The following is a 25,130-nucleotide window of genomic DNA, read 5'->3' on the forward strand; positions in this document are numbered from 1 at the left end:
AAGAGACGGCTTTTCTCTTTTTACATAAATTGCTTCCTTCACCCCCCTCTCAAACCATCTGTGTTCTCGGTCCAAAATTTGCACATTTTGGTCCTCAAAAGAGTGTCCCTTATCTGTGAGGTGGAGGTGAACTGCGGAATTTTGTCCAGAGGAGGTGGCTCTCCTGTGTTGAGTCATGCGTCTGTGAAGAGGCTGTTTAGTTTCTCCAATGTAGAGGTCTGGACAGTCCTCGCTGCACTGGACCGCATACACTACACCACTCTGTTTGTGTATGGGTGTCTTGTCCTTAGGGTGGACCAGCCTCTGTCTGAGAGTCCTGCTGGGTTTGAAATGTACTGGGATCTTGTGTTTGTTGAAGATCCTTCTGAATTTCTCTGATACTCCAGCAACATAAGGGATGACAATGTTTTTACGTCTGTTGTTCTCCTTTTTCTGTTTATTGGTGTGTTTTGTAGATTTCCTCGCTGACTTGACAAAAGCCCAGTTAGGATATCCACATGTTTGAAGAGCTTCTTGAACATGTTTCAGTTCCTTTTCCTTCCCTCCTGTCTTCGTGGGGACGCATTCGGCCCGATGTTGTAGAGTTCTGATGACAGAGAGTTTGTGTTCCAGTGGATGGTGGGAGTCAAACAGAAGATACTCCCACCATCCACTGGAACACAAACTCTCTCATCCCAGCAACCTCTACAAAATTGTTTTAACAGATATTTGTCCATTTCAGTTGCTGGAATCCCACCACACTTCACCACTGTACTGAGAGCCAAATGGAGTCTCTGCAAATAAGAAGATGGTTGTCTCATGGTCCTGAAGCGCGTTTAAAAATTTTGCAATCAGTTCTTCTCCGACCTCAACAGTAGCATGTGCAGAATCAAGTACCTGCAAAAATGTTGCAGGCAGGGCATTAGGCCCCAACCCCTTCACTAGGTCAGCAGCTGGAGGGAGTAAACTTTCCAAAATGTGCCTTGTAACATGTAAAGGTGCATGACTTGGATCTGCATTTAAACGTTTTATTTGAGACCTCCAGGATTCATAATCTGCCTCATGCTGAGGTTTTGGAAGTCTTCCTGAGAAAGTACGTAGTCTAAATGAAAACAGAGGTTGAAGATTTACATCATCTCTGCGCACAATGTGTTCAACTACAACCCTTTGGACCCCAGGAGGATTCAGATCATTCCCCGAGAGGGAAATTCTCGGTCCCACATTTGTAGCTGGATTTGGTTGAGATTTTGGTCCTTGCTGGTCAGTGGTGGACTGATCTGATTGTTTTTAGGGAAAAGTAGATGACTGAGTCTGACTGGACTCTCTGGCAGTCGTAAGTATCTCGACTGTGTCCTCCTCATCACCATCCTCATCAGGCTCCCCTCCGGTAGCCGCTATTCCCAAATGAGAACTTATTTGTTCAAAAACTCCTCTCAAGACATCATCAAATGATTTTCCACTCTGCTGGGAAATGCGTTTCAGTTCACGGAGGTAATCAGGGGGTGGGGTTGTGTCCACTGTGGCTGTGGCAAGGCACTCTCTTGAAAGTAATTTAACAACAAATATCACATCTTCTGCAGCCTCAGATGGATAAACATATGGTAAAAGTGATTTTAGCTTTTCCAAATCTGCAGTATTAATGAATTCAACGGCCAGGATTTTATAAAATGGACTCTCACATGCAGTAACAGTAAAAACCTTAACTTTAACATAACTGGGTAAATAATTGACAATCTCATCATCTGCTTGAGTGTTTGTTACACCGCTAATGATGACAGAATGAGCAACATTGATACCAATTTGGTCAAAGTAATCCATATTTCAATACAACCCACAAAGTACATTCACCAAAACATTCACAGTATCAGGCTCCTGGCTAGCTCGCCAAATTAATGTAACAGTTATGGGCTAGGCAGCTAACTGCGGCTACAAAAGCAGCATCAGAATATTGTCCTTTTAAGGAGCCTGAGGTGTGAATGAAAACAGGAGGCAGTGTTCTTAGTTATGGTGTATATATATATATATATATATATATATATATTGAGTGATTTGAATAAAAACAAACAATAACAGTATGATGTGAGACAAGATCATTGACTCAGAATAAATTAATTAGGGATGGGGCCGATCCGATCCAGTATCGGTATTGGCCTCCAATACCAGCATAAATTACATATCTGATTTTTCTGATCCACGTGCCGATATTTCCGATCCACGATGCATGTTGGCTTCAAACTATGGAATGGATTTCCTGAACGGAGGCATGTCTCATGAGCCCAGAGTAATAAGACCCGCCTCACATTCATAGTTTGCAGCCAGCTACAACGTGACGACTGAGTTAGCAGCACTGTGGCTAACTGCTAACCAACTTTTCATCTAAACGTGTCCACTGTGTGGAAGTTTTTTACACTAAACACCACAAAACGAGACAGCAACGTGCAATGTCTGCAGAGCCATAGCGCCACATTAAACCATGTTAAAGTTAGTTTTACGATGGACATTCGAGCTCCGTGGCTTCAGCGGGGCACTACTACTCTTGCTGAATCCAAAAGAGGCGACTCAACCTTGGCCAGTCGCGTCCAATCTGCCCCGCTCAGTCTTCCCATCTCCGAGGAGGGACAGACTGAGCGCGGCTGCCCCAAATCAGGCTGCTTGCTTCGGATTGAACAAGAAGAAGACATCGCTGAAACTATGGAGCTCAAATGTTTACAGAGAAGTTGCTAAACTTCATAATTAATGTCCAACTCCTATCAGTTTTAGAAAATGAAGGATTTCACAGTTTGATACTTGCAGCCAATATATATTTTACCATTCAGGAGATATTTATCAGTACAACAGTACACAATCATAAAAAAACATGATTTAAAAATTATATATATTAAAAACAAAAGACAGCTACATTATAAAGTGATGTAAAATACTAAAAACAGGAACATGTCTGTTGGTTTATGCCATGAACTAAGCAGGTGTTTGAAGCCATTTAATCCATCCATCCATCCATTTTCTTCCACTTATCCGGGGTCGGGTCACGGGGGTAGCAGCCTAAGTAAGGGAGGCCCAGACTTCCCTCTCCCCAGCCACTTGGGCCAGCTCTTCCGGGGGAATCCCGAGGCGTTCCCAGGCCAGCCGAGAAACATAGTCCCTCCAGCGTGTCCTGGGTCTTCCTCTGGGTCTCCACCTGGTGGGACGTGTCCGGAACACCTCACCAGGGAGGCGTCCAGAAGGCATCCTAAACAGATGCCCAAGCCACCTCAACTGGCTCCTCTCGACGTGGAGAAGCAGCGGCTCTACTCTGAGTCCCTCCCGGATGATCGAGCTTCTCACCCTATCTCTAAGGGAGAGCCCAACCCTGCGGAGAAAACTAATTTCGGCCACTTGTATCCGAGATCTCATTCTTTCGGTCACAACCCAAAGCTCGTGACCATAGATGAGGGCAGGAACGTAGATCGATTGGTAAATTGAGAGCTTCGCCTTTTGACTCAGCTCTCTCTTCACCATGACAGACCTGTACAGCGCCTGCTTCACTGCTGATGCTGCACCTATCCTCCTATCAATCTCACGCTCCATTTTTCCCTCATTCGTGAACAAGACCCCAAGATACTTGAACTCCTCCACTTGGGGTAGGACCTCCTCCCTGACCCGGAGAGGGCACTCTACCCTTTTCCGGCTCAAGACCATGGCCTCAGAGTTGGAGGAAAAGCCATTTAATATTTAATTTCATTTAATTCATTTATTCGTTCATTTAAAAGAAACAAAATTAAAAATAAAAAAAAACATAAAAAAGAAAATATTGAATGAAAAGAGTGCAGAAAGAAGAAAAAAAATTTACATCTGCCCCTTATTTAAAAAAATATAAAATAACTTTAAACAATCACTTAAATTAATCACTTTAATATCCACTTTAAAGCTAGGAATAAAAATAAACATGTTTTGTGTTAACATAATTTAATTCTAACTTTAAAACTTATCCAACATTAATAAAACTTACCTCAAGTTGCCTTTTTGGACATGCATGCATAGATTGCTACAAATTGTACTTGAGAGGAAATTATTACAGCCTTGTGTAAAATCTATGATGATCATGATATCGGAACTGGATGGGTATTGGCCGATATTCAGATTTAGGTATTGGGATCGGATCGGAAGTAAAAAAAGGTGGATCAGTGCATCCCTAAAATTAATTCCAAAACCATAAAGTCCATTGTCCTTTTTCCTAGCTCGCCATCTTCACATCCGGTTGAGGATCTGATTCAACAAGGGCGAGAAAAAAAAACTGACACAAAAGGTCAGAAGAACCCATTAAGTATTTTATCAAAAACAATCATGTACAAACATACAAATGAAATAATTAAATTTAGGTATTGGTTTATGCATAGATTCCTAATAATTTGACATGATCAAACATCTCAATAATCAGGTTAAATTAACTATAATTTAAATAAAGTAAAACAAAAGCATCAATCATATTTAAAGCAACTCAATTTAAAGTTATCAATTTAAGGTTAAAGTTAAAGTCAAAGTCAAAGTTAAAGTCAAAGTGCACTTCAAAAAATAAAGAAAAATAAAATAATTGTCAAATACTCAAGCAGCGTGAGAGAAAGGAAATAAATAAATATACTGCGCAATATCAACTTAAGTGTAGCTACATTCTGTTCTGATCAATTTCATTTTAAACTTCATTTCTTCAGCATTAATACAAACGTGCCAGAACATGCACAAAATCAGCAACAAGGTACCTTTTCAGGAGAGAGTGGGGTGTACTTAACCACAATCAGCTGTGACAGAATCCAGTTGACGTCCCAGGTAACAAACGCCAACAATTCTAATAAAACAATGCTCTAATGAGCAATCGAGCAGAAGTTTCACATATAAAAGCAATACTGCTTGTCATGAATCACGTCCTTGTATTTAGGAACCTAGACTCTCGCCACCTGAGGCATTTTCTGGAGCACCCGACCAATGCCGTCCATTCATCACACAATGCGAGATCCACTTCCAACAGCAACCCTCCATGTTTACCTGCGACCGCTCCAAAGTCGCATATATGATCTCACTATTAACAGGCAAGGCCAAAATATGGGGAACTTCAGAGTGGCAAAGAAACTCACAGTTTGTTTACTCTCTTCAAAGTTTCAAGAACGAGTTATGCCGAGTTTTTGACCCAGTTCTGCCGGAACGAGAGGCTGCCAGACGTCTATTCGACATCAAGCAAGGTAACCGTCGCGTCACAGATTATATCATTGACTTTCATTCTGTAGCGTCCGGCAGCCACTGGAATGACGAGGCATTAACCGATGCCTTTTATCGAGGCTTGGACGACGCCATTAAGGACGGGCTGGCAACCCAGAGACTTCCTGAGACCTTACAAGGTTTGGAGGACATGGCAACAAGACTCGACCTCCGACTGGCTGAACGCTCTCGGGAAAGAAAGGCTGCTACGTCATCTTTCGTCAGGCAACGCGGTGAGTACGGCGCTCACACGAAGACATGGGACTCACCTTCTGTTTCTTCACCTCGTCCGACAGTGGAGCCTCGGCAGCAGTTACCAAGTCCGGCTGAGGAACCTATGCAGCTGGGCCGAAGCAAACTCACTCCGGCGGAGCGGGATCACCGCCGTAGGAATCGGCTGTGCTTCTATTGCGGCAACGCTGGACACGCCGTCTACTCTTGTCCGGTAAAAGGCGGGGCTCAATAAACGAGAGGAGATGTTTATTGAGTCGCGCATCCACTTCCTCCATCTCCTCACCATTCGTCATCCCCGCCGAGATCTGCGTTCCGGGTAAGATCTGTTCCCCCATCAAGGTGTTTGTTGACTCTGGAGCCGATACGGAGTTTTTGGACTATGATTTCGCTGTCACTGCCGGAATTAAAATCCTGCAGTCTTCTAAAAACCACTCCGTTGTCGCTCTTGATGGTCACCCTCTCAACTCTTCCTCCCAGGTCTCAGAGCCCGTCACATTATGTTTAGGTGGTAATCATAAGGAACTAATCAGTTTTCTTATAATAAACTCTCCTGAGAACCCTGTAGTCTTGGGTGCTACTTGGCTGGCTAAACATAACCCACACTTAGATTGGAGGCGAAGGGAAATTTTGGGTTGGTCAGAAGAATGTCTCTCTACCTGCCTTTATGAAGCAGTGGTTCCTTCAGACTCTGTTACTCAGTCATCTAGTTATTATCCGGATTTGGCTAAGGTTCCCACTGAATATCATGACCTCAAGGAGGTATTTAATAAAGTTAAGGCCACGTCGTTACCTCCACACAGACCCTATGACTGTCCCATTGACTTAATGCCCGGAACCACACCACCCAGAGGGGGTCTTTATTCTTTATCCCAACCAGAACAAGAGGCCATGAAGACTTATATTCAGGAGTCCCTGCAAGCTGGGATCATCAGACCTTCGGTCTCTCCTGCAGGGGCCGGTTTCTTTTTTGTAAAGAAAAAGGATCAGACTCTCCGTCCCTGCATTGATTTTAGAGGTCTAAACAAGATCACTGTTAAGAATAAGTACCCGTTACCCTTAATGAACACTGCGTTTGACCTTCTGCAGGGATCCAAGGTCTTTACTAAGCTCGACCTCCGTAATGCCTACCATCTGGTTCGTATCAGAGAGGGGGACGAGTGGAAGACTGCATTCAACACACCCACTGGACATTATGAATATTTGGTGATCCCATTTGGGCTCACCAACGCTCCTGCAGTATTTCAATCCCTAGTTAATGATGTACTTAGAGATATGGTTAACAAATTTGTTTTTGTTTATCTTGACGACATTTTGATTTTTTCTAAGGACATTAACGCTTATAAAAAACACGTTAGATCTGTTTTAACCCGGCTTCTGCAGAATGGTCTATATGTAAAAGCTGAAAAATGTGAGTTTCACACCACCTCCACTACTTTTCTGGGTTTTGTTGTCTCCCCAGACTCTATGTCCATGGACTCTTGCAAGGTGGCTGCTGTGGTGGACTGGCCCACTCCCAAGGACCGGAAGCAACTGCAACGCTTTCTGGGGTTTGCTAATTTTTATAGACGCTTTATAAAAGGTTACAGCCAACTCGCTAAGCCTCTCCATGAACTTACCTCATCCAAGTCTCGTTTTGTTTGGTCCACCGCAGCAGCCGAAGCCTTTTGTGTGCTCAAAAAACTATTTTCTTCAGCTCCCATCCTCCGGGCCCCCAACCCCGACGAGCCCTTTGTCGTCGAAGTTGATGCCTCCAGTACTGGGGTGGGGGCCATTCTTAGTCAGCGCAGCCCGGAGGGACGCCTGCATCCTTGTGCTTTCTTTTCTAAGGGTCTCTCCGAGGCAGAAAGGAACTATGACATTGGGGATCGGGAGCTGCTTGCCGTCAAACTCGCCCTTGAGGAGTGGAGACACTGGTTGGAGGGCTCCAGGTTCCCCTTTTTGGTTTGGACTGACCATAAGAACCTGGAGTACCTCAAATCCGCTCGTCGCCTCAACCCCCGTCAGGCCAGGTGGGCACTGTTCTTTTCATGTTTTAATTTTACTTTGTCTTTTCGACCCGGTGAGAAAAACACCAAGCCTGATGCCTTGTCTCGCATCATGGAGAAGGATGACGTCCCCTCCTCTCAGGAGGATCAGTTTATCCTCCCTGAAACTGCCCGCCTGGCCGTCACGCAGCTTGAGTTGGATCTGAAGGCTTCCAACCAGACCGATCCTCCCCCACCTAGTTGCCCACCCAATCGTTTATTTGTCCCTCCCTACATGGTTAAACAAGTTTTGGATTTCACTCATAGTTCTCGTCTATTCTGTCACCCTGGTTTGAGTAAAACATTGTCCCTGGTTAAGTCACAGTTTTGGTGGGAGACCTTATTTCAGGATGTCCAAACCTATGTGCGATCTTGTCCCTCCTGTTCCCAATCCAAACCCTCCAAGCGCCCTCCTTCAGGGCTGTTACGTCCCCTTCCCTGTCCGTCTCGTCCCTGGTCGCACATAGGAATGGATTTCATTACTGGTCTCCCACCATCCAATTCTCACTCGGTCATCCTCACTATTGTTGACCGTTTTTCCAAGATGGTCCATTTGATTCCCCTTCCCAAACTACCATCATCCAAGGAACTCGCCCTGATTATGGCCAGGGAGGTTTTTAGGCTCCACGGTCTGCCCACTAACATTGTTTCCGACAGGGGTCCTCAGTTTGTCTCTCTCTTTTGGAGGGAGTTTTGCTCCCTCCTGGGTATTGACATTAGCCTCTCCTCTGGGTTTCACCCTGAGACCGATGGCCAGACGGAGAGGGCTAATCAGGAGGTCGAGGGCAAGCTGAGGATTCTATGCCAACAGGACCCCGAGAAGTGGAGCTCCTCCCTGCCTTGGGTTGAACATGCCCTCAACTCCATTCCTTCCTCGGCCACCGGTTTGTCACCTTTTTACGTTGTTTTTGGTTATCAGCCCCCTGTCATCTCTCTCCAGGAGAGGGAGGCTTCTGTCCCCTCCGCTCATCTGGCCGCCCTACGCTGCCAGAGGGTTTGGAGGAAGGCCAGACGCGCCTTGTTGAAAAGTAGGGCGGCCTATCGCAAGCAGGCTGACCGCCATAGAACCCCCCAGCCCGTTTACTCCGTAGGCCAAAAGGTGTGGTTGTCCACCAAGAATCTCCCACTTAAGCTCCAGTCCCGTAAACTGGCCCCTCGCTTCATTGGACCCTTTCCCATTTCCAAAGTCGTCAACCCTGTGTCTGTTCGCTTGACTCTCCCTAAGTCCCTCCGTGTCCATCCCACCTTCCACGTTTCTTGTGTCAAACCGGTGGTCTCCTCCTCTTTTCATGCCCCTGTTCACGCTCCTCCACCCGCCCGCTTCATTGAGGGTGGTCCTGTCTATACTGTGCGCCGTCTCCTTCGCTCTAGGCGGAGGGGACGGGGGGTTCAGTACCTGGTCGACTGGGAGGGGTACGGTCCTGAGGAACGTTCCTGGGTCCCCTCCCGTCACATCCTCGACCAGACTCTCATCGCCGACTTCCACGCTCTCCATCCAGATCAGCCAGGTGGAACGCCAGGAGGCGTTCCTTGAGGGGGGGATCTGTCATGAATCACGTCCTTGTATTTAGATCTTTATCACTCTGTTCACTAGCTCTGGTTTCTCAGTTCTGTTCTGCTCTTTTCATTCTCACTCCTTATCTCCTTCTACCTGGTTCTCATGTGTGTGTGTATGTGGAGAACCAGTCTGTCCACTCTGCATGTTGGTGAAGGCTGACTGCACTAATTGTTTGCACTGCAGCCAGCTGGCCTGATTATCTCTGACTGGCTGCACCTGTTCTCTCCACCCTTTATAAGCAGCAACCTGTCAACTCTTCGGTGCCCGATAGTTGAACACTCTTAGTAGTCAGTAAATATCTCGCGTTCATGCCTGTAGTCCTTGTTGCCCTCTCTTGTCCCTGTTCAAGTCCTCACTCCTTGTCTTGCCCTCCACGCTACCTGTCCCTCTTTCTGGTTGTCCTCCCCTTCTTGTTTGGCCTGATCTCTTGGTTCCTTGACCCTCCGCCTGCCTCGACCACGTCTCTTTGGATTGCCCTTTTGGATTTGTTTCTGCATCTGCTCTTGGTACCGACCCACGCCTGCCCGACCACCGATCTGCCTGCTCCTCTGGTACTGCCTGACATCTGCTTCTCGTTACTGGACCTTGGAAAGCCTGACCTCCCCTTTTGGATCACGGACTCTGGACACACAGACAGCTGCGGCCGACTGTCGTCCTTCACCGGACTCAGCCCTTCCAGCAGCTGCAGATCTGGACACTTCCACCTTTCAGGACCCTTGAGATCATCTGAGACGGTTAGTGGTTTTTCCTTATTGACTATTTTCCACGTTCTGGTAATCAGCACGACCACTAACCGTTCTCTGCTTCTTAGATTGCTCCTGCCGTTAACCGACACCAGAACCAGAACCCAGACCAGCACCGAGACCAGCTGTCACTTCCCTCCTAGAAACAATAAACACTTATTATTTATCGTCAGTCTGTTGTGTTGTGATCTTGGTCCAAACCCTCACGAGAGTTCCTTACAACTGCTATCTCATAACAAACTCACCAGGCAATTGAATCAGTAAGTTCAAAGATTTGGACCAGTTTGTGTGGAAGACTCCAGCAGCAAGCCAGAATCACAGTGGAAACAGGTGAAGATGTTCAGAACTGTCCACTGGACGCGGGGCTTTAAATAAGTTAGCAGAGTTTGGGGCAACACAGGAAGTGGGCTCGCAAAAATAAAAGTCCTTCACTAATTGCGGGTTACAAGGAAATTCAATGAACTTCAAATAATTTTAACATCATGTAACCTGCCTTACAAATAACATTGTGACCAATATAAACCCAGTATATTTTAAGTTACAAACATAAAATGCTTGTTTATCACGTATACATCCATCCATTATCTTTACACGCTTATTCCATTTTGGGTCACAGGGGTCGCTGGTGCCCATGTCCAGCAAGCACTGTGCGAGGGGCAGAGTACACCTTGGACAGGTCACAAGTCAATCACAGGGTCACATAGAGACAAACGAGACAAACAACCATTCACTCTCTCACTCACACCTAGGGACAATTTAGAGTTACCAATCAGCCTAACATGCATGTTTTTGGTCTGTTAGAGGAAACCGGAGGACCTGGAGAAAACCCACGCATGCACGCATTCCACCCAGAAAAGCCCCTCGACCGGGGTTTGAACCAAGGACCGGCTCGCTGAGAGGCAGCAGCTTTACCTGTTGTGCCACCGAGCTGCCATCATGTATACATGGAAACTCAAATTAACAGAAACCTTGAACGCACCTCATTGCCTGCTGTAACCAAACGGGAGAAATACGATCAACTTCGGAGTTTCCCTTCACACTTTTCAACGAGCGGGTCAGACACTGAACTCGACACATTGCTTTTCGTAATACTTGACACAAGTTCCTTAATGAGATGCATAACACCTGCAGCAAGAATACGCATTTCTTGCTTGTGTCACACTCAAAAAGTCCCCATTGAACCTTACTTTCACTCCACCGAGTTCTGAACCAAATGTGTTAATTTAAAGGAGCATTACAAATATTTGTAGCAAACATACAAGGAAGAGCATTAAATGAGTTCACTGTCAGTAACAAACGCCTTGGGGTCCTCCCAGAAGACCTAGAAGAGTTGGCTGTGGAAAAAGATGTCTGGGTCTCCCTGCTCAAGCTGCTGCCCCCGAGACCTGACTTCGAACAAGCAGAAGATATGGATGGATGGGTCTGTTAAAAGATTTTGGGACACGTGGCAGCCGGTTGTGTTGTTCGTGGAAAGCTTAATGCCTGGTTAATTAATTTGTGTGTGTGGTTAATTGATAATAATAATAATAATCATAATAATAATCATTTTATTTAAAAAGCGCCTTTCATGACACCCAAGGACACTTTACAGAAAGAACAAAGATCAACAGGAATAAATTACATAAAGAATATAAAATACATACAGAATATAAAATGCGTAAAGAATATAAAATACATACAGCAAAGTTAAGGATAAGCGAGTCTAAAGAGATGTGTTTTCAGAGCAGTCTTGAATATAGAAAGAGAGGTGGTGTTTCTTAAGTCAGGGGGTAGAGAGTTCCAGAGATGAGGGGCAGAGCAGGTGAAGGCCCTGCTCCCCATGGTGGAGAGGCGGGCAGAGGGTACATGGAGATGTAGTGAAGAGGAGGATCTGAGAGAGCAAGAGGGGATGGAGATGTATAGGAGGTCAGATAGGTACGGAAGGGAAAGGTTGTGGATAGCTTTGAAAGTGAGAAGATGAATTTTGAAGACTATGCGTGATTTAACCGGGAGCCAGTGGAGCTGCTGCAGGACAGGAGTGATGGAAATAGGCAGACCGAGTGACGTTGATGTGTGAAGTGAAGGAGAGAGTGGTGTCGAGGATGACACCAAGACTCTTGACCTGAGGCGAGGGGATAGCAGAGAGTTGTAAAGGGGGATGAGAAGATTTTCTGATTTTGAAAGAGAGTTTTTGGTACCGACAAGAATGATTTCTGTTTTGTTACTGTTCAGTTGTAGGAAGTTGTTAGAAAAATGTGGTGATGTGGGAGGGAAGGTTTGTGTGGGTGGTGGTGGTGCGTGTGTGTGTGTGTGTGTGTGTGTGGGGGGGGGGGTTAATGGGTTTGTTCTATGTTGGTTCTTTTTGTTCTTTTTGTTGTTGTTGTTGTTGTCTATTCAAACATTGATAAAATAAAAAATAAATAACACTGATTTTAAAAAAGACTGGTAAAAAGATACAACAGCCTCATGAGAAGACTGGTTGTCAGTTGACCTTGCTGAGATCCTCTGTTGAAGATTCTCATTCATCCAGGACAAGGTAAATTAAAAAAAGTTCAAGACAAAAACCACTGGACTTTATTTTATAATAGATGGAAAAACATTGTCATCCCTTATGTTGCTGGAGTACCAGAGAAACTCAAAATAATTTTCTCAAAACACAACATCCCAGTACATTTCAAACCCAACAGGACTCATAGACAGAGGCTGGTCCACCCTAAGGACAAAACACACATACACAAACAGAGTGGTGTAGTGTATGCGGTCCAATGCAGCGAGGAATGTGGTGATCAGCTCCTGCAACCCGGAACACCTTGCAAGATTAACTGTATTTGTCCACCTGGATTTCTTTAAGGAGTTTCAAACATTGATGATGTCAATAGAAAAATCAAAGAAAATATGTTGTTGTTTTTAGTATTTCACCTTGTTTTATTGTACCCTGATTTATTGTTTTGTACAATACTCTTATTTGAAATGCATTTTTTTACTGTAGGTCATTGTTATCATTGTGTACTGTTTGGTTGTCTGTACTTTATATGTTCTGTTTGGAACAGGTCCCTCTTGAAAATGAGTCCTCGTGGCTTATTGAGGCTAGCCTGTATAAATAAAGGTTGAATGAAAAAAGAAAAAAAAAAACACCTAAGCATCCAAACTCTTACTTTTTAAGAATTTCAGTACAACAGCTAATCAACATTAACCAACAGATGGCTCTGATTCAGTCAGTTTTACAGAACCTGAGCTAAATTTTGATGCAGTAATAGCTGAGAGCCAATAAAACTACGAGAAAGACTTCTCACTATAGATCACAAGAACATGCCTAACATTATTTTTATTTAACAAAAATGCTTACAACTCTATTATTTGACAACGTAGTATCTTAGTTTAAAACCATGACATGAAAGAAGGTGGTGATTTGCATTTCTTTAAGGAATGCTAGGCCTTTGATTTAATTTGTTTTGCACACATTTCAATTTTCCCAGCTCTTCTCAAGTTGCCTATACCTATTTTCATCTTCCCTTTTCTCCCCCCATATTCTTATTTGCCTTTTCTTCCACTTCCCTCTGCCCCTATTCAATCACATCTTATTTGTTTCACAGATCACACGACACACCCACACACAAGCCTGGAGTTTCACAAGCAGCCAAATAAGTTCAGTTCCCTCTTTTACACTCTGTAATCTGCAACGTGCCCCACACCTAACACCTCACACCAATTTAGTTGTGCACTTGGACACAAACAATCCAATTGACTTGTCACTCGCCTGACACCACAAACCTGCATAAATTTACCAGAGGGGTAAATCAAGTAGACACAGCATGAAGCTGTACTCTTTGATTATATAGGTGTTTGTGCTGAGAATAAATATGCCTCCACACATATTACAGCTTACTAGAGGAGGACCAAGTCAATAGGAAATAAATAATTAATCCTGGAACTTGAATTTACAAATCCCTGTAGGCCTATTAAATTATACAGTCTTATGCAGAACTGTTTACTGATCAGTCATAAAAAACAATAAGAAAACAATGGCATGGTTTGAGTTACCTAAGATAAATGTTCAATGGTGGCAATGGCGAGGGAAACATAAAAAAAATTCTAATATTCATCCATCCATTCATCCAACCATCCATCCATCATCTTTACCCGCTTCTTTCTTTTTGGGTCACGTGGGTCACTGGTGCCCATATCCAGCAGTCACCGTGCGAGAGATAGGGGACACCCTGGACAGGTCTCCAGTCCATCACAGAATCTAATAAAATTATCATTTTATATAAACAAGTTTTCTTCCCTTTTCTCATATAAGCAAAATATTATTCTGAATAAGAATAAGAAAAGGTCGCACTTTCAATAGTTGCAGCTTCGTGAAATCCGCCCATCTTTCGGACGACTGTACGTACGTGTTTGCGTTGTATCTCGGTGCAATGCCAATAAAGTTTATTCTGATTCTGAATACTCGGGCTCTTCTACAGCCCTGCACATATTTTTAATATCATGGAATAATGACTAATCCCCCTCCAGAAAACACTGATAGAAATATTTTATTTTTGCAACACCAGCAGATAGGATAAATGCAGAATTCTTTGACAAAAGTATTCCAAGCTAAATTAGAGTAAATTCCAAAATCAGATCAAAATCGAATCGTTAGCTGAGTCAGAGTCAAATCATAAAATGTTCTGGGGGTCAGCTTGGGTCCTTCCCAGGCGGACACGGCTGAGAGGTGTCCCACTGGACTCAAGAACTGGAATTTGATGCTGTGCCATCATTGGTGGAGACCTAACAAGGCCATGCTGTGGTAGCAGTTGTGGTACAGAGCTTGAATGAAAACTCTTGAGCAGCAGCAGGAGAGTTAGCATAAAGTATTCAGATGAAGGTCTTTAGTTGATAATGAGCTGGTGGATGTGATGAAGTTAGCAATGAGACCAGTGCAGCTTCTCTGAGCCAGCTTTTTACGAGTAGTACTAAATGAGAAACCAGCTATTTTTGGGCGAGCTGAGTCAAATAAGCTGGATCCCATCCATCCATCCATTATCTTTACCCTTTTGTTCCATTTTGGGTCACGGGGGTCGCTGGTGCCCATGTCCAGCAATCACTGTGCGAGGGGCGGGGTACACCCTGGACGGGTCGCAAGTCCATCACAGGGCCACATAGAGACAAACGAGACAAACAACCATTCACTCTCTCACTCACGCCTAGGGACAATTTAGAGTTACCAATCAGCCTAACATGCATGTTTTTGGTCTGTGGGAGGAAACCGGAGTACCCGGAGACAACCCACGCATGCACGGAGAGAACATGCAAACTCCACCCAGAAAGGCCCCTGGACCGGGGTTTGAACCAGGGACCTGCTCGCTGAGAGGCAGCAGCTCTACCAGTTGCGCCACCGTGCTGCCACTGGATTCCAGAAAAAGACCATAAGTCTGATCACAGAACACAAAATTCTTTGGTATCATAATACTTCCAAGCTAAACCAGACATTAAACTCTATACATAAACAGAATGTTAAGTACCAATAGACCTTTTTCATGACAGCTGGAAGTAGCGTCTCATGGTGCTGGGTTACTTACGGCTTTTGCGAGTCTATGCAAATGCAAGGCTTTTCGTTCGCTGATGTCGAGGAAATCGCAGCGGTGAATTTGCGAACCAATAAACTTGAGAAAGGATATAAGTTCTTCCATGAAGAATATATCCACAGCTATCAAGGTAAGAAAAGACGTAGCTTAGCGAGCTAACCGTTAGCTACAACATACCATACCATACCAATTTATTAATAAAGCACTTTAAACAGTGACAAAGCACACCAAAGTGCTGTACAGGGACAAACAGAACAAGCACATAGCAACAGATTACATAACAGGACACATATGAAGTACATAAACATCGTAATAAAGCATCCTGATGCATGCTCAATAATCCAGGTAGAAAAATCTAAAAAAGTTAAATCTGGTCCTCTGGACATTCAAAAAAACAAAACAAAGCAAATCAACAAAAAATGTAGAAACGTTTCGTCTCTCATCCGAGAGACTTCCTCAGTCTGAGGAGCTGTATTCAGCTCAGTCTCTTAAATAGCACCGTCTCAGGGTGGATCAACCAGTTTTGCTGCTGACAACCAAAACCAGCTGATCACATGCTCAAGAAGGACCATCAGCATAACAATGGATCATTAGCACACTCTGAGCAGCAGGACCACACTTTCTACAGAACAACTGTGTCAACTCTTGAAACTGTGCCTGCAGTCAACCTACTTCACATATGGGGAGCAATATTATAGGCAGAAACATGGGTGTGCTATGGGGTCTCCAGTTTCTCCTATTGTTGCCAACCTGTACATGGAGGAGGTAGAAAAGAGAGCCTTGACGTCCTTTTCAGGGACACCACCAAGTCATTGGTTCAGGTATGTTGACGACACCTGGGTTAAAATCAAATCTCAGGAAGTCCAACATTTTACTGACCACATCAACTCTGTGGATAAATATATCAAGTTCACACAAGAAGATGTAAAAAATGACAGGTTGGCTTTCTTGGACTGTGAGGTCTCAGTCTCTGATAGAGGACATTTGCAAACTGAGGTGTACCGCAAACCCACACACACAGACCAGTATTTGCAGTTTGACTCCCATCACCCTTTGGAGCACAAGTTAGGAGTCATCAGGACTCTGTATCACAGAGCAGACAGCGTCCCCACTAGCTCAGGAGCCAGGCAGAAGGAGAAATCCCACACAAGACAGGCTCTAGAGCAATGTGGATATCCTAACTGGGCCTTCCTGAAAGCAGAGAAGAAACCCAAACAGGACTCCAGTCAGCCAACAGGTGAAAAGGAGGAACCCAGACCCAGACCAGTGGTCATTCCATATGTTGAGGGAGTATCAGAGAAACTGAGACGTTTATTTTCTAAACATAACGTCCCAGTGGCTTTTAAACCCCAAAATACATTACGGCAAAGACTGGTTCATCCCAAAGATCCAGTCCCCCGGCACAAACAGAGCAATGTTGTGTATGCTGTTCAGTGTCAGGAGGGCTGTGATCAGTCTTACATCGGGGAAACAAAACAGCCACTGGCCAAAAGGATGGCCCAGCACAGAAGATCAACATCATCAAGCCAGGACTCTGCGGTCTACACTCATGTCCAGGCCAGCTGTCACTCTTTCAGGGATGAAGATGTTCACATCCTGGACAGAGAGGAACGATGGTTTGAGAGAGGAGTAAAGGAGGCCATCTTTGTGAAAAGAAATCGTCCATCATTAAACAGGGGTGGAGGCCTCCGGGTTCAACTGTCCCCCTCTTACAATGCTGTGATTGCTAGTATCACTCAGCCCTCTGTGAACAGTAAACAGCCATCAGGGTGCTAATGACCCATTGTTATGCTGATGGTCCTTCTTGAGCATGTGATCAGCTGGTTTTGGTTGTCAGCAGCAAAACTGGTTGATCCACCCTGAGACGGTGCTATTTAAGAGACTGAGCTGAATACAGCTCCTCAGACTGAGGAAGTCTCTCGGATGAGAGACGAAACGTTTCTACATTTTTTGTTGATTTGCTTTGTTTTGTTTTTTTGAATGTCCATCGTAATAAAGCCTAATTTAGTGTGCTAAAGTATTTGGAATATTTGAGACAGACGTGGTATAAACTTTTAAATGATATTTTAACATTCTGATATGTGTTTGCCATTACAATTTGTGAACGAAAACATACTAGATGTTAGTTATGAGATGCTATGATGCTTGATGTTCAAATTGTGCTTAACTTCTACAGGTCAAATATAGTCGAGGGACAGGTAGTTGTCAGAGCTAGATGCTTCATTTATGACAGCTGAAAGAACTTTGACGTACGATGGACTTCTGTACTACTGAGAGCGTACAGTAACATCTTCCTGTTCAGTGGCGCTGGTACCATCCAGATTTGGGCCTGTGCCACAGGGCTCACAGATGTCTTACCAGTGCCCACCTGAGAAGTCCTGCGTAGCATTATTCTGGACCACATGGCTCCACACTTCCCTGCTCTTCCTCTGAAGCTGCAGTCTTCCCAACATGTGTTTTGTGTCCACACATCTTCAGTCTCTGCAAGTGTCACTGGAAATGTCTTCTCAGAGGCCAGAACCAGGGAGCAGTCCAGATGTCCTGCAGGGGTACAGCTTCTACAACCAAGGCTTACTGCTGTTTCCATGTTGCAGAAGAAGTGTGGAGGAGTCTGCTGACGTGTTTTACTTCAACACCTTCATCCATGTGTTTATATCAATGCAGTAAGAATCATAAAATGTACAAATCACCCTTTTATTCCTTCATATTTTTAATATTCAGTATTAAGCTGTGTGAATCACTGTAAATACTGTAAATAGTTGTTACTCATGAAAAATACATAAATGTGCCAAGTTCTTTAAAATGAAATTGCATAATTTGGGAAAAATATCTATAATCCACTATCAATTCATAGTGTACAGTTAAAATGTTAAATATTTAATTTTTTTGTTTGTTTGTTTGTTTTTACTAGATATTGTAAATTACACTTGTTTTTCATTCAATACAACTTCAATCCACAAATTTAATAAAAATAAAAATAAACAGTACAGTATGCTGCTCAAGTGTTTTAATTGAAGAATGTTTAAATTAATTCAAAACCTTTAAATAACTAATTACATAACACTAGAGCAATATGTAATCAGCTTGGGTATGGATGTTATTTTTATTTTATAAACTTACTGCAACACCACCTTAGGACTTTCATCCAAGGACATAATTTATACACAGAAAAGACACTTGGGTTTGTTTACAAGTAAGCAGGAGACTGTTCCAAGATACAATATAAATTTTATTAACACTAAGTTAACCTATTCTAATGGAGGCAATAATGATTCTTAAAATAAATATTTAGCCAAGGCTGAGGCTTTCCAGTGGTCAGTCAACTAAAAGACAAAAGGATGTATTTTATGTGATGCACGAGACACGAGTGGAACAGAACCTACACAAGACTCGACTGCCACCTTCAACCTGGAACATAAATATAAAATTAAGTATACAAAAATAAATATGAATAATATTTAAGAATTACAAAAACAAACAAACATAGGCCTCACATTCACATATAAAAATAGTTGAAATTGGCCCCAGCCTTTAGCTCAGTCAGCCAATCTTCTCTCAGGTAAGACACTGCCTAATTATGGTGACTGAAGCAGGAGTGAGAGTCCACCAACACAGGACTGAGTAGAATGAGGATAACTGGGAGTGCACCTGTAAAACCACAAAACAAAAGACTGTTAGCAAGATCATTTCAATTATTGAGCTTATTCACGTTATTATTATTGTTGTTGACATTATTTCCGTGAAGATCAATACATTTTGTGAGTCAGTGCATGTAACTTGATCCCTCCATGACTTACATGACAAGTTTATAATGTACCATCTTAAATTGATATTTACCTGTGGGTGGATGTGCCACCAGGTGAAGTGAGCTTAAATTATCTGGGATGGGTGATTAGTGATTGAGAACATTTGTACTGAGATGAGACACAGGCGTTTACGATGCTGTATAAGTGAAAAACTGAGATGCAAAATGACAAAATGACGTAACAATCAACACAACTGAAAAACTCTCAAATAGCATATCAAAACTCAGTACAAAGTACAAAAGAACCCAAAAATGTCCAGAGCCTTCACAGTTTCAGTGTTAATCCAAACACCATCATCTGTTGTAACGAATGCAAACCGGAAAAATCTTTGGTGTTTACCCCCCCCCCCCCCGTTTTCCTGCCTGTATTTGGACATATGCTTACTGCATGACTGTTTAGTTTCTCACCCCAAAAGGCAGGGGAGGGGCCATTACCTAAGTGGGAGTACCATCGTCTCTGGTGACATACGTGCACTACATTTCATTGGCCATGTGATTTCTCTTCCTGGGTGTTAAACATTAAAAAAAAAATCCTTCCAACTTACACTAATAACAACTGTGTTTGGATGAACACTACAACATTTTATAATGCTTTTACTTTTAGAGTCTAGTGTTTAGAAAGTAAACCTTTTAAAAAGAGAATAAACAATAGAAGAAATATTAATTTCCTAATTTTCTCTAGACTAAACTGATGGTCATGTTAGTTTACTTTCAACTTATAGCGTTTCTCACTGAAACCCTGAACAGGTAAATAAGATGGATGGATGGGTGGATGGATGGATGGATGGATGGATGGACTAAGGATGCATCAAGGTTTGACTGTGAGGATATTTTAGGAGGTGGTTTTGTTAGCCTAAAGACGTTGTAGCATTTTCTCTTGCCAGCAAATAACTCATAGAAAACTTAATCATGGTGGTAGATCTTGTCACCCGTCACAAGTAAATGGCAGTTTGTAGAACATGTTTCAGTGGGAATGTGATTAGAAAATGAGCAGATTCTCAAAATAGCAGCTACAGTAGCAGGCTGTCCTTATCAGAGACAAAACAGCAAAGAGGTGATACCTCAAAACGTTCCAGCACAGATGACATCCATCATCCTGTCATACGGTGAAGTAATTGCACCAAATATCCATCAATCATCTCAACAAAAAAATCATCATGTAAGAATCATGTTGGCTTCTTCACCTTTGTTAACAGTGACTGATGGGGGGAAAATGTTTAGCTACAGCCAAACCCCCGCAGAAGCACCCAACTCTGATCAAGCCATTAAAGAACCATGTTACTGTGTTTTTCCTCAGAGGTGTCCCGTAATGACTCCTGTCCAGACTTACCTGAAATCCAGAACGGCTGGAAGACAACGTCTCATGTTGCACTTGTACGAGGAGCTCGGATCACCTACCAGTGTGATCCTGGTTATGACCTGGTGGGACGAGAGACCCTCACCTGTCAGCTGGAACTCTCCTGGAGCTCCCAGCCCCCCTTCTGTGAAAAGAGTCAGTTTTACTTCATCTTACAATTTTAAATCTTTTACACCTGTTTGTATTTATCTGCACCAAAGTAATTCAGGTCCTAGGAATAAGTGATTAAAGAAAAGACAGCCGAATATATTTTTACTCATAAAGTGATTTTACTCATTCTGGAGGTTTCTTTTATTAGATATTTGACAAAAAAACAATATATTTTATGTATTTTTTAGAAACTCACTCATATCTCATAGATTCTTCATTCTGTGTGTTATCTCTCCATCAGTTATGTACTGTTCAGATCCAGGCCATGTGGAGCACTCCACCCGGTCACTGTCTGACCCTAAACTCCTGGTTGGTACAACCATTCAGTACAGTTGTAACCCTGGCTTCATTATGCAGGGTGGTGCCACCATTACCTGTTACGGCCGTGAGCCGGGGACGCCTGTGTGGACATCTCGACTCCCACACTGTGCATGTGAGTATCTGTCCGACAAGCTAGAAGATCTAACCTGATGTGTAACTACTTAAACATTTTGCAAGATGGGATCTGGCACTTTAACCACAATAGGATTTTAAAACCCTGTTAAGAGTGTAAACTAAGGGAGATGGGGTAATTATATACTTGAAGGCAGTCCCATTTGTAAGGTTTCTAGCAACATCCAGATAAATACTGACCAAAAGCAAACAGACTTCAAGACCAGGGAAGGTTAAACAGTGTTTTATTTACAAAAGTGAAAACGATGATATTGGTGAGGTAACTATCCAGGGAGAGGCTGGAACCCTGGAGAGCAAGGAGCAAAGTTAAAGCAGGCCAGGAGAAATCTCAAGGGCAGTATAATGTCCAGAGAAGTAGTTCTTACTGTAGGAAAAGGAGGTCAGTCAGTGAATGTCCAAAAAGGTTTTAAAAGCAAATGAAATAATTTTAAAATGAATCCTGGAATGTACGGGTAGCCAGTGCAGGAAGGCTAAAACAGGAGAAATGTGGTCAAACTTTCATGTGCCACTTAAAAGCCGTGCAGTAGCGTTCTGTACTCTCTGAAGCTGAGAGATACACGAGTCACTGATTCCTGTATAGAGTGTTTTACAGTAATCCAGCTGAGTGGTCACAAAGGTGTGGATTACTGTTTCAAAATGCCACTGACAAAGAATCAGCTTTACTTTAGCCAGCTGCCTCAGATAGAAAAAAAAGATTTAACAACTGCATGATTTTTTAACTTTAGTCCAGCATCGACTTTGACCCAAGTTTGTAAAAGTTGGCCTGATATACTGGGCCAAGGACCCAACATCTACATTGGGAGTCTCAGTGGAGCTTCCAAAGACCATCACCTCAGTCTGTCCTCATTAAACTTTAAGAAGTTCACAGCCAACCAGCCTTTTACATCATTAAATCATTATATCACTAAAACACTCAATAGAACAGTCTCAGTGCTGTGGAGAGATCTGAAGACTTGAAACACCTCTAAAATAGAGAGATCCTCCAGGAAACATTTTAAATGGGAATCAGCTTTTTTTTTTCAGGCAAAGAGGACCCTCAGAGACAGGTTTTATCTGAGAAACATGGAAAGTTGGATGGATCCGCATGGACGTGGGCAGTTGTAACCTAACAGCAGTGGGGTTTATGTTAAATGGACTGTATTTATATAGCGCTTTTCTATCTTATTTCAAGATACTCAAAGCGCTTTACACTACAATCTGTGCCTCATTTACCCATCCACACAGCACTAGATCTCTACAAAGCTAATTGAACAAATCATTCTAATGAGACTAATCAGTGCTTTAGATCACATTCATACACCGATGGGACACACATCAGAGGCTATGAGGGGTTCAGTGTCTTGCCCAGGGACAATTCGGCATGTGACTGCTAGTGGATTCGAACCCCCAATTCTCACATTGGAGGACGACTGCTCTAACCACTCAGCCACAGCTGCCCCAGCTGAGCAGTTTCCATGTTGCGAATGATAGGGAAGGGCCCAATAAAACGTGGGACCAATTTCCTGGGGATGTATTTGAGGGTGATGTCTCGGGTAGACAGCCATACCCTCTGGCCCACCCTATAGTCTGGAGCCCTGGACCGATGTTTGTCGGCAAATCTCTTGTTTTGTGCTACCGAGCATAGGAGGGCTGCCTTGGTTTGCCGCCATACCCTGCGACAACGTCGGAAATGGTGCTACACGGAGGGAACTGTGATGTCGACTTCTTGACTAGGAAACAGGGGTGGCATGTAGCCCAAGGAAGCCTCAAAAGGTGACATACCTGTAACCGAGGAGGTGTGGTTGTTGTGAGCATATTCGACCCAAATCAGGTGTGTGCTCCAAGCAGGATTCTTTTCTACCACGCATCTGAGAGTAGTTTCCAGTTTTGATTACATTGTTCAGCTTGGCCATTTGATTGGGGGTGGTACCCTGATGTAAGACTGACCGACCGATGCCCCTAGGGAGTTACAGAAACTCCGCCATACCTGGGAGATAAACTGCGGACCTCTATCAGAAACCACGTCCGTGGGGATTCCATGAATGCGAAAGATGTGCTGAACCAGGAGTTGAGCAGTTTCCAATGCTGATGACAGCTTGGGTAAGGGGATGAAGTGGGCTGCCTTAGAAAATCTGTCAATGACAGTATCACGGTATTACCTTCTGAAGGAGGTAATCCCGTCACAAAATCCAGAGAGATGTGTGACCATGGATGACTCGGAGTAGGCAGGGGCTGTAATTGACCCGCAGGAGGTTGATTGCTACTCTTATTTCTGGCGCATGTGGGGCAAGCAGCCACAAACTCCCCGACATCCTGGTTTAGTGACGGCCACCAAAAATGTTGCTTAACCAGGGAGAGCATACGAGTGATACCTGGATGACAGGATAATTTGTTAGTGTGAGTCCATTCTAGTACCTTTGCCCTGATACTCTGAGGGACAAACATAGTGTTATTAGAACCCATTCTGGGGTCAGGTTCTGCCTCCTGGGCCTCCAAAACCTCTCTCTCAATGGCCCAAGTGAGGGAGCCAATGACACAGGAGGGAGACAGGATGTTCTCCTCCTTCTCAGGATCTTCAGGGGGAGAAAACTGGCAGGAGAGGGCATCCGGCTTCACGTTCTTGGTGCCAGGTCTGAAAGTGAGAAGAAAGTTAAATCTAGTGAAAAATAGAGACCAACGGGCTTGTCTGGGGTTTAGTCTTTTAGTGTCCCGCAGATAGGTGAGGTTCTTGTAGTCAGTCCATATTACAAATGGAACCTCAGTACCCTCCAGCCAGTGCCTCCACTCCTCCAAGGCTAATTTGACTGCTAGCAATTCACAGTTCCCCACATCGTAGTTTTGTTCAGGAGGGGATAATCGTCGAGAAGAGAAAGCACAGGGGTGCACCTTGTTCTCCAGTGAGGTTCTTTGGGAGAGAAATGCCCCGACGCCTGTGTCTGAGGCGTCTACTTCTATGATGAACTGTCTCTTTGGATCAGGGTGGCACAGCAAGGGTGTGGATGAAAACAAAATCTTTAGCTTACCGAATTCTTTTTTTTTTTTTTTTTTTTTCTTCTTTGATGGCCTCCCTTCTCCCCTTACAGCCATCCTCTCCACACCATTATTATGAAATATTTATTATAGTGACTATCTAGTGTAGGTGTTGTTGTTTATTTTTTTATTTTTTTTTAAATAGAATAGAAAGAAAGAAAAGACAAAGTAAGACTCCAAAATATAAGAAATATACACAAAGAGAGCACACGTCAAAACACCCGGCCACTGTCTGTTCACTTGCAAAGAACATGACAAAACACAGCAACAAAATACATATGTATAAAGAACTTAAAATATTCATGGCTTTGCAGTAAGTTTCCATAAATATATATACCCATACCTACGCCTATATACATACATACATAAATAGACATGAATATACACTCACATACATATTTATATATCTACATTTAAAGCCTACATAAGCATCCCTGCTTCTATTTGTGTGTGGTTGTGAGCATGCATAAGTGTATAAGGCTTCTCTAATAGAACATTTATTAGTAACTGTGAAGCAGCAGAGACCCGACCCCCAAGACCAGAGGCAGACGAAAAAGGGGGGACCAGAGCCCAAGACCCCAGGAGGGACCCCGACCGCAGAGCCCCCAGAGCCACCCACACAGGACGAACCACTCACCCACCCCCCAGAACGGACCACAGGGGAAAACCGGAAGATCCCCACCAGCAACCACATACAGTGACCCCCCGGGGCCAACAGCGACAAACTCATAGGCCTCCGTCGGCACCCGCCGCACCGATGTAGGTCCAGGTCCAGGCACCGAGGCCCGGGCACCGAGGACCCACACCACCCAGGCCAAGGCCCGACAGGGCCAGAGGACCCGAGCCCCACCAGGCAGACACCAGGCCGAGCCGACACATGCCCAAGCGCCCAGCCCCCGATACCAAGGGCCCCAAGCGCGCCGGCAGGCAAAGGCACACCCCACCAGGGGGCCGCGCGATAGGGGCGAGATGCCAAGCACCCCCAGTTGTATCAAAGAGGGGGCAGTCCGAGTCTCGGCCTAACAAATACCCATTCATACACA

General features: G+C 43.9%; 1 protein-coding gene across 1 annotated transcript in view; it reads left to right on the plus strand.

Annotated features, from left to right (window-relative positions):
- The window catches only part of LOC119424635 (seizure 6-like protein), a 337,403-nt gene that overhangs the window by 290,395 nt on the left and 21,878 nt on the right, over positions 1-25,130 (plus strand). The window contains exons 11-12 of the mRNA XM_037692123.1: positions 20,416-20,610; positions 20,867-21,058. Coding sequence (XP_037548051.1) covers positions 20,416-20,610; positions 20,867-21,058 — 387 coding nt within the window. The remainder of the gene's footprint in view (positions 1-20,415; positions 20,611-20,866; positions 21,059-25,130) is intronic.

Source organism: Nematolebias whitei, chromosome 18, assembly GCF_014905685.2.
Source record: "Nematolebias whitei isolate Nwh7 chromosome 18, NemWhi1, whole genome shotgun sequence".
Classification (NCBI taxonomy): domain Eukaryota; kingdom Metazoa; phylum Chordata; class Actinopteri; order Cyprinodontiformes; family Rivulidae; genus Nematolebias; species Nematolebias whitei.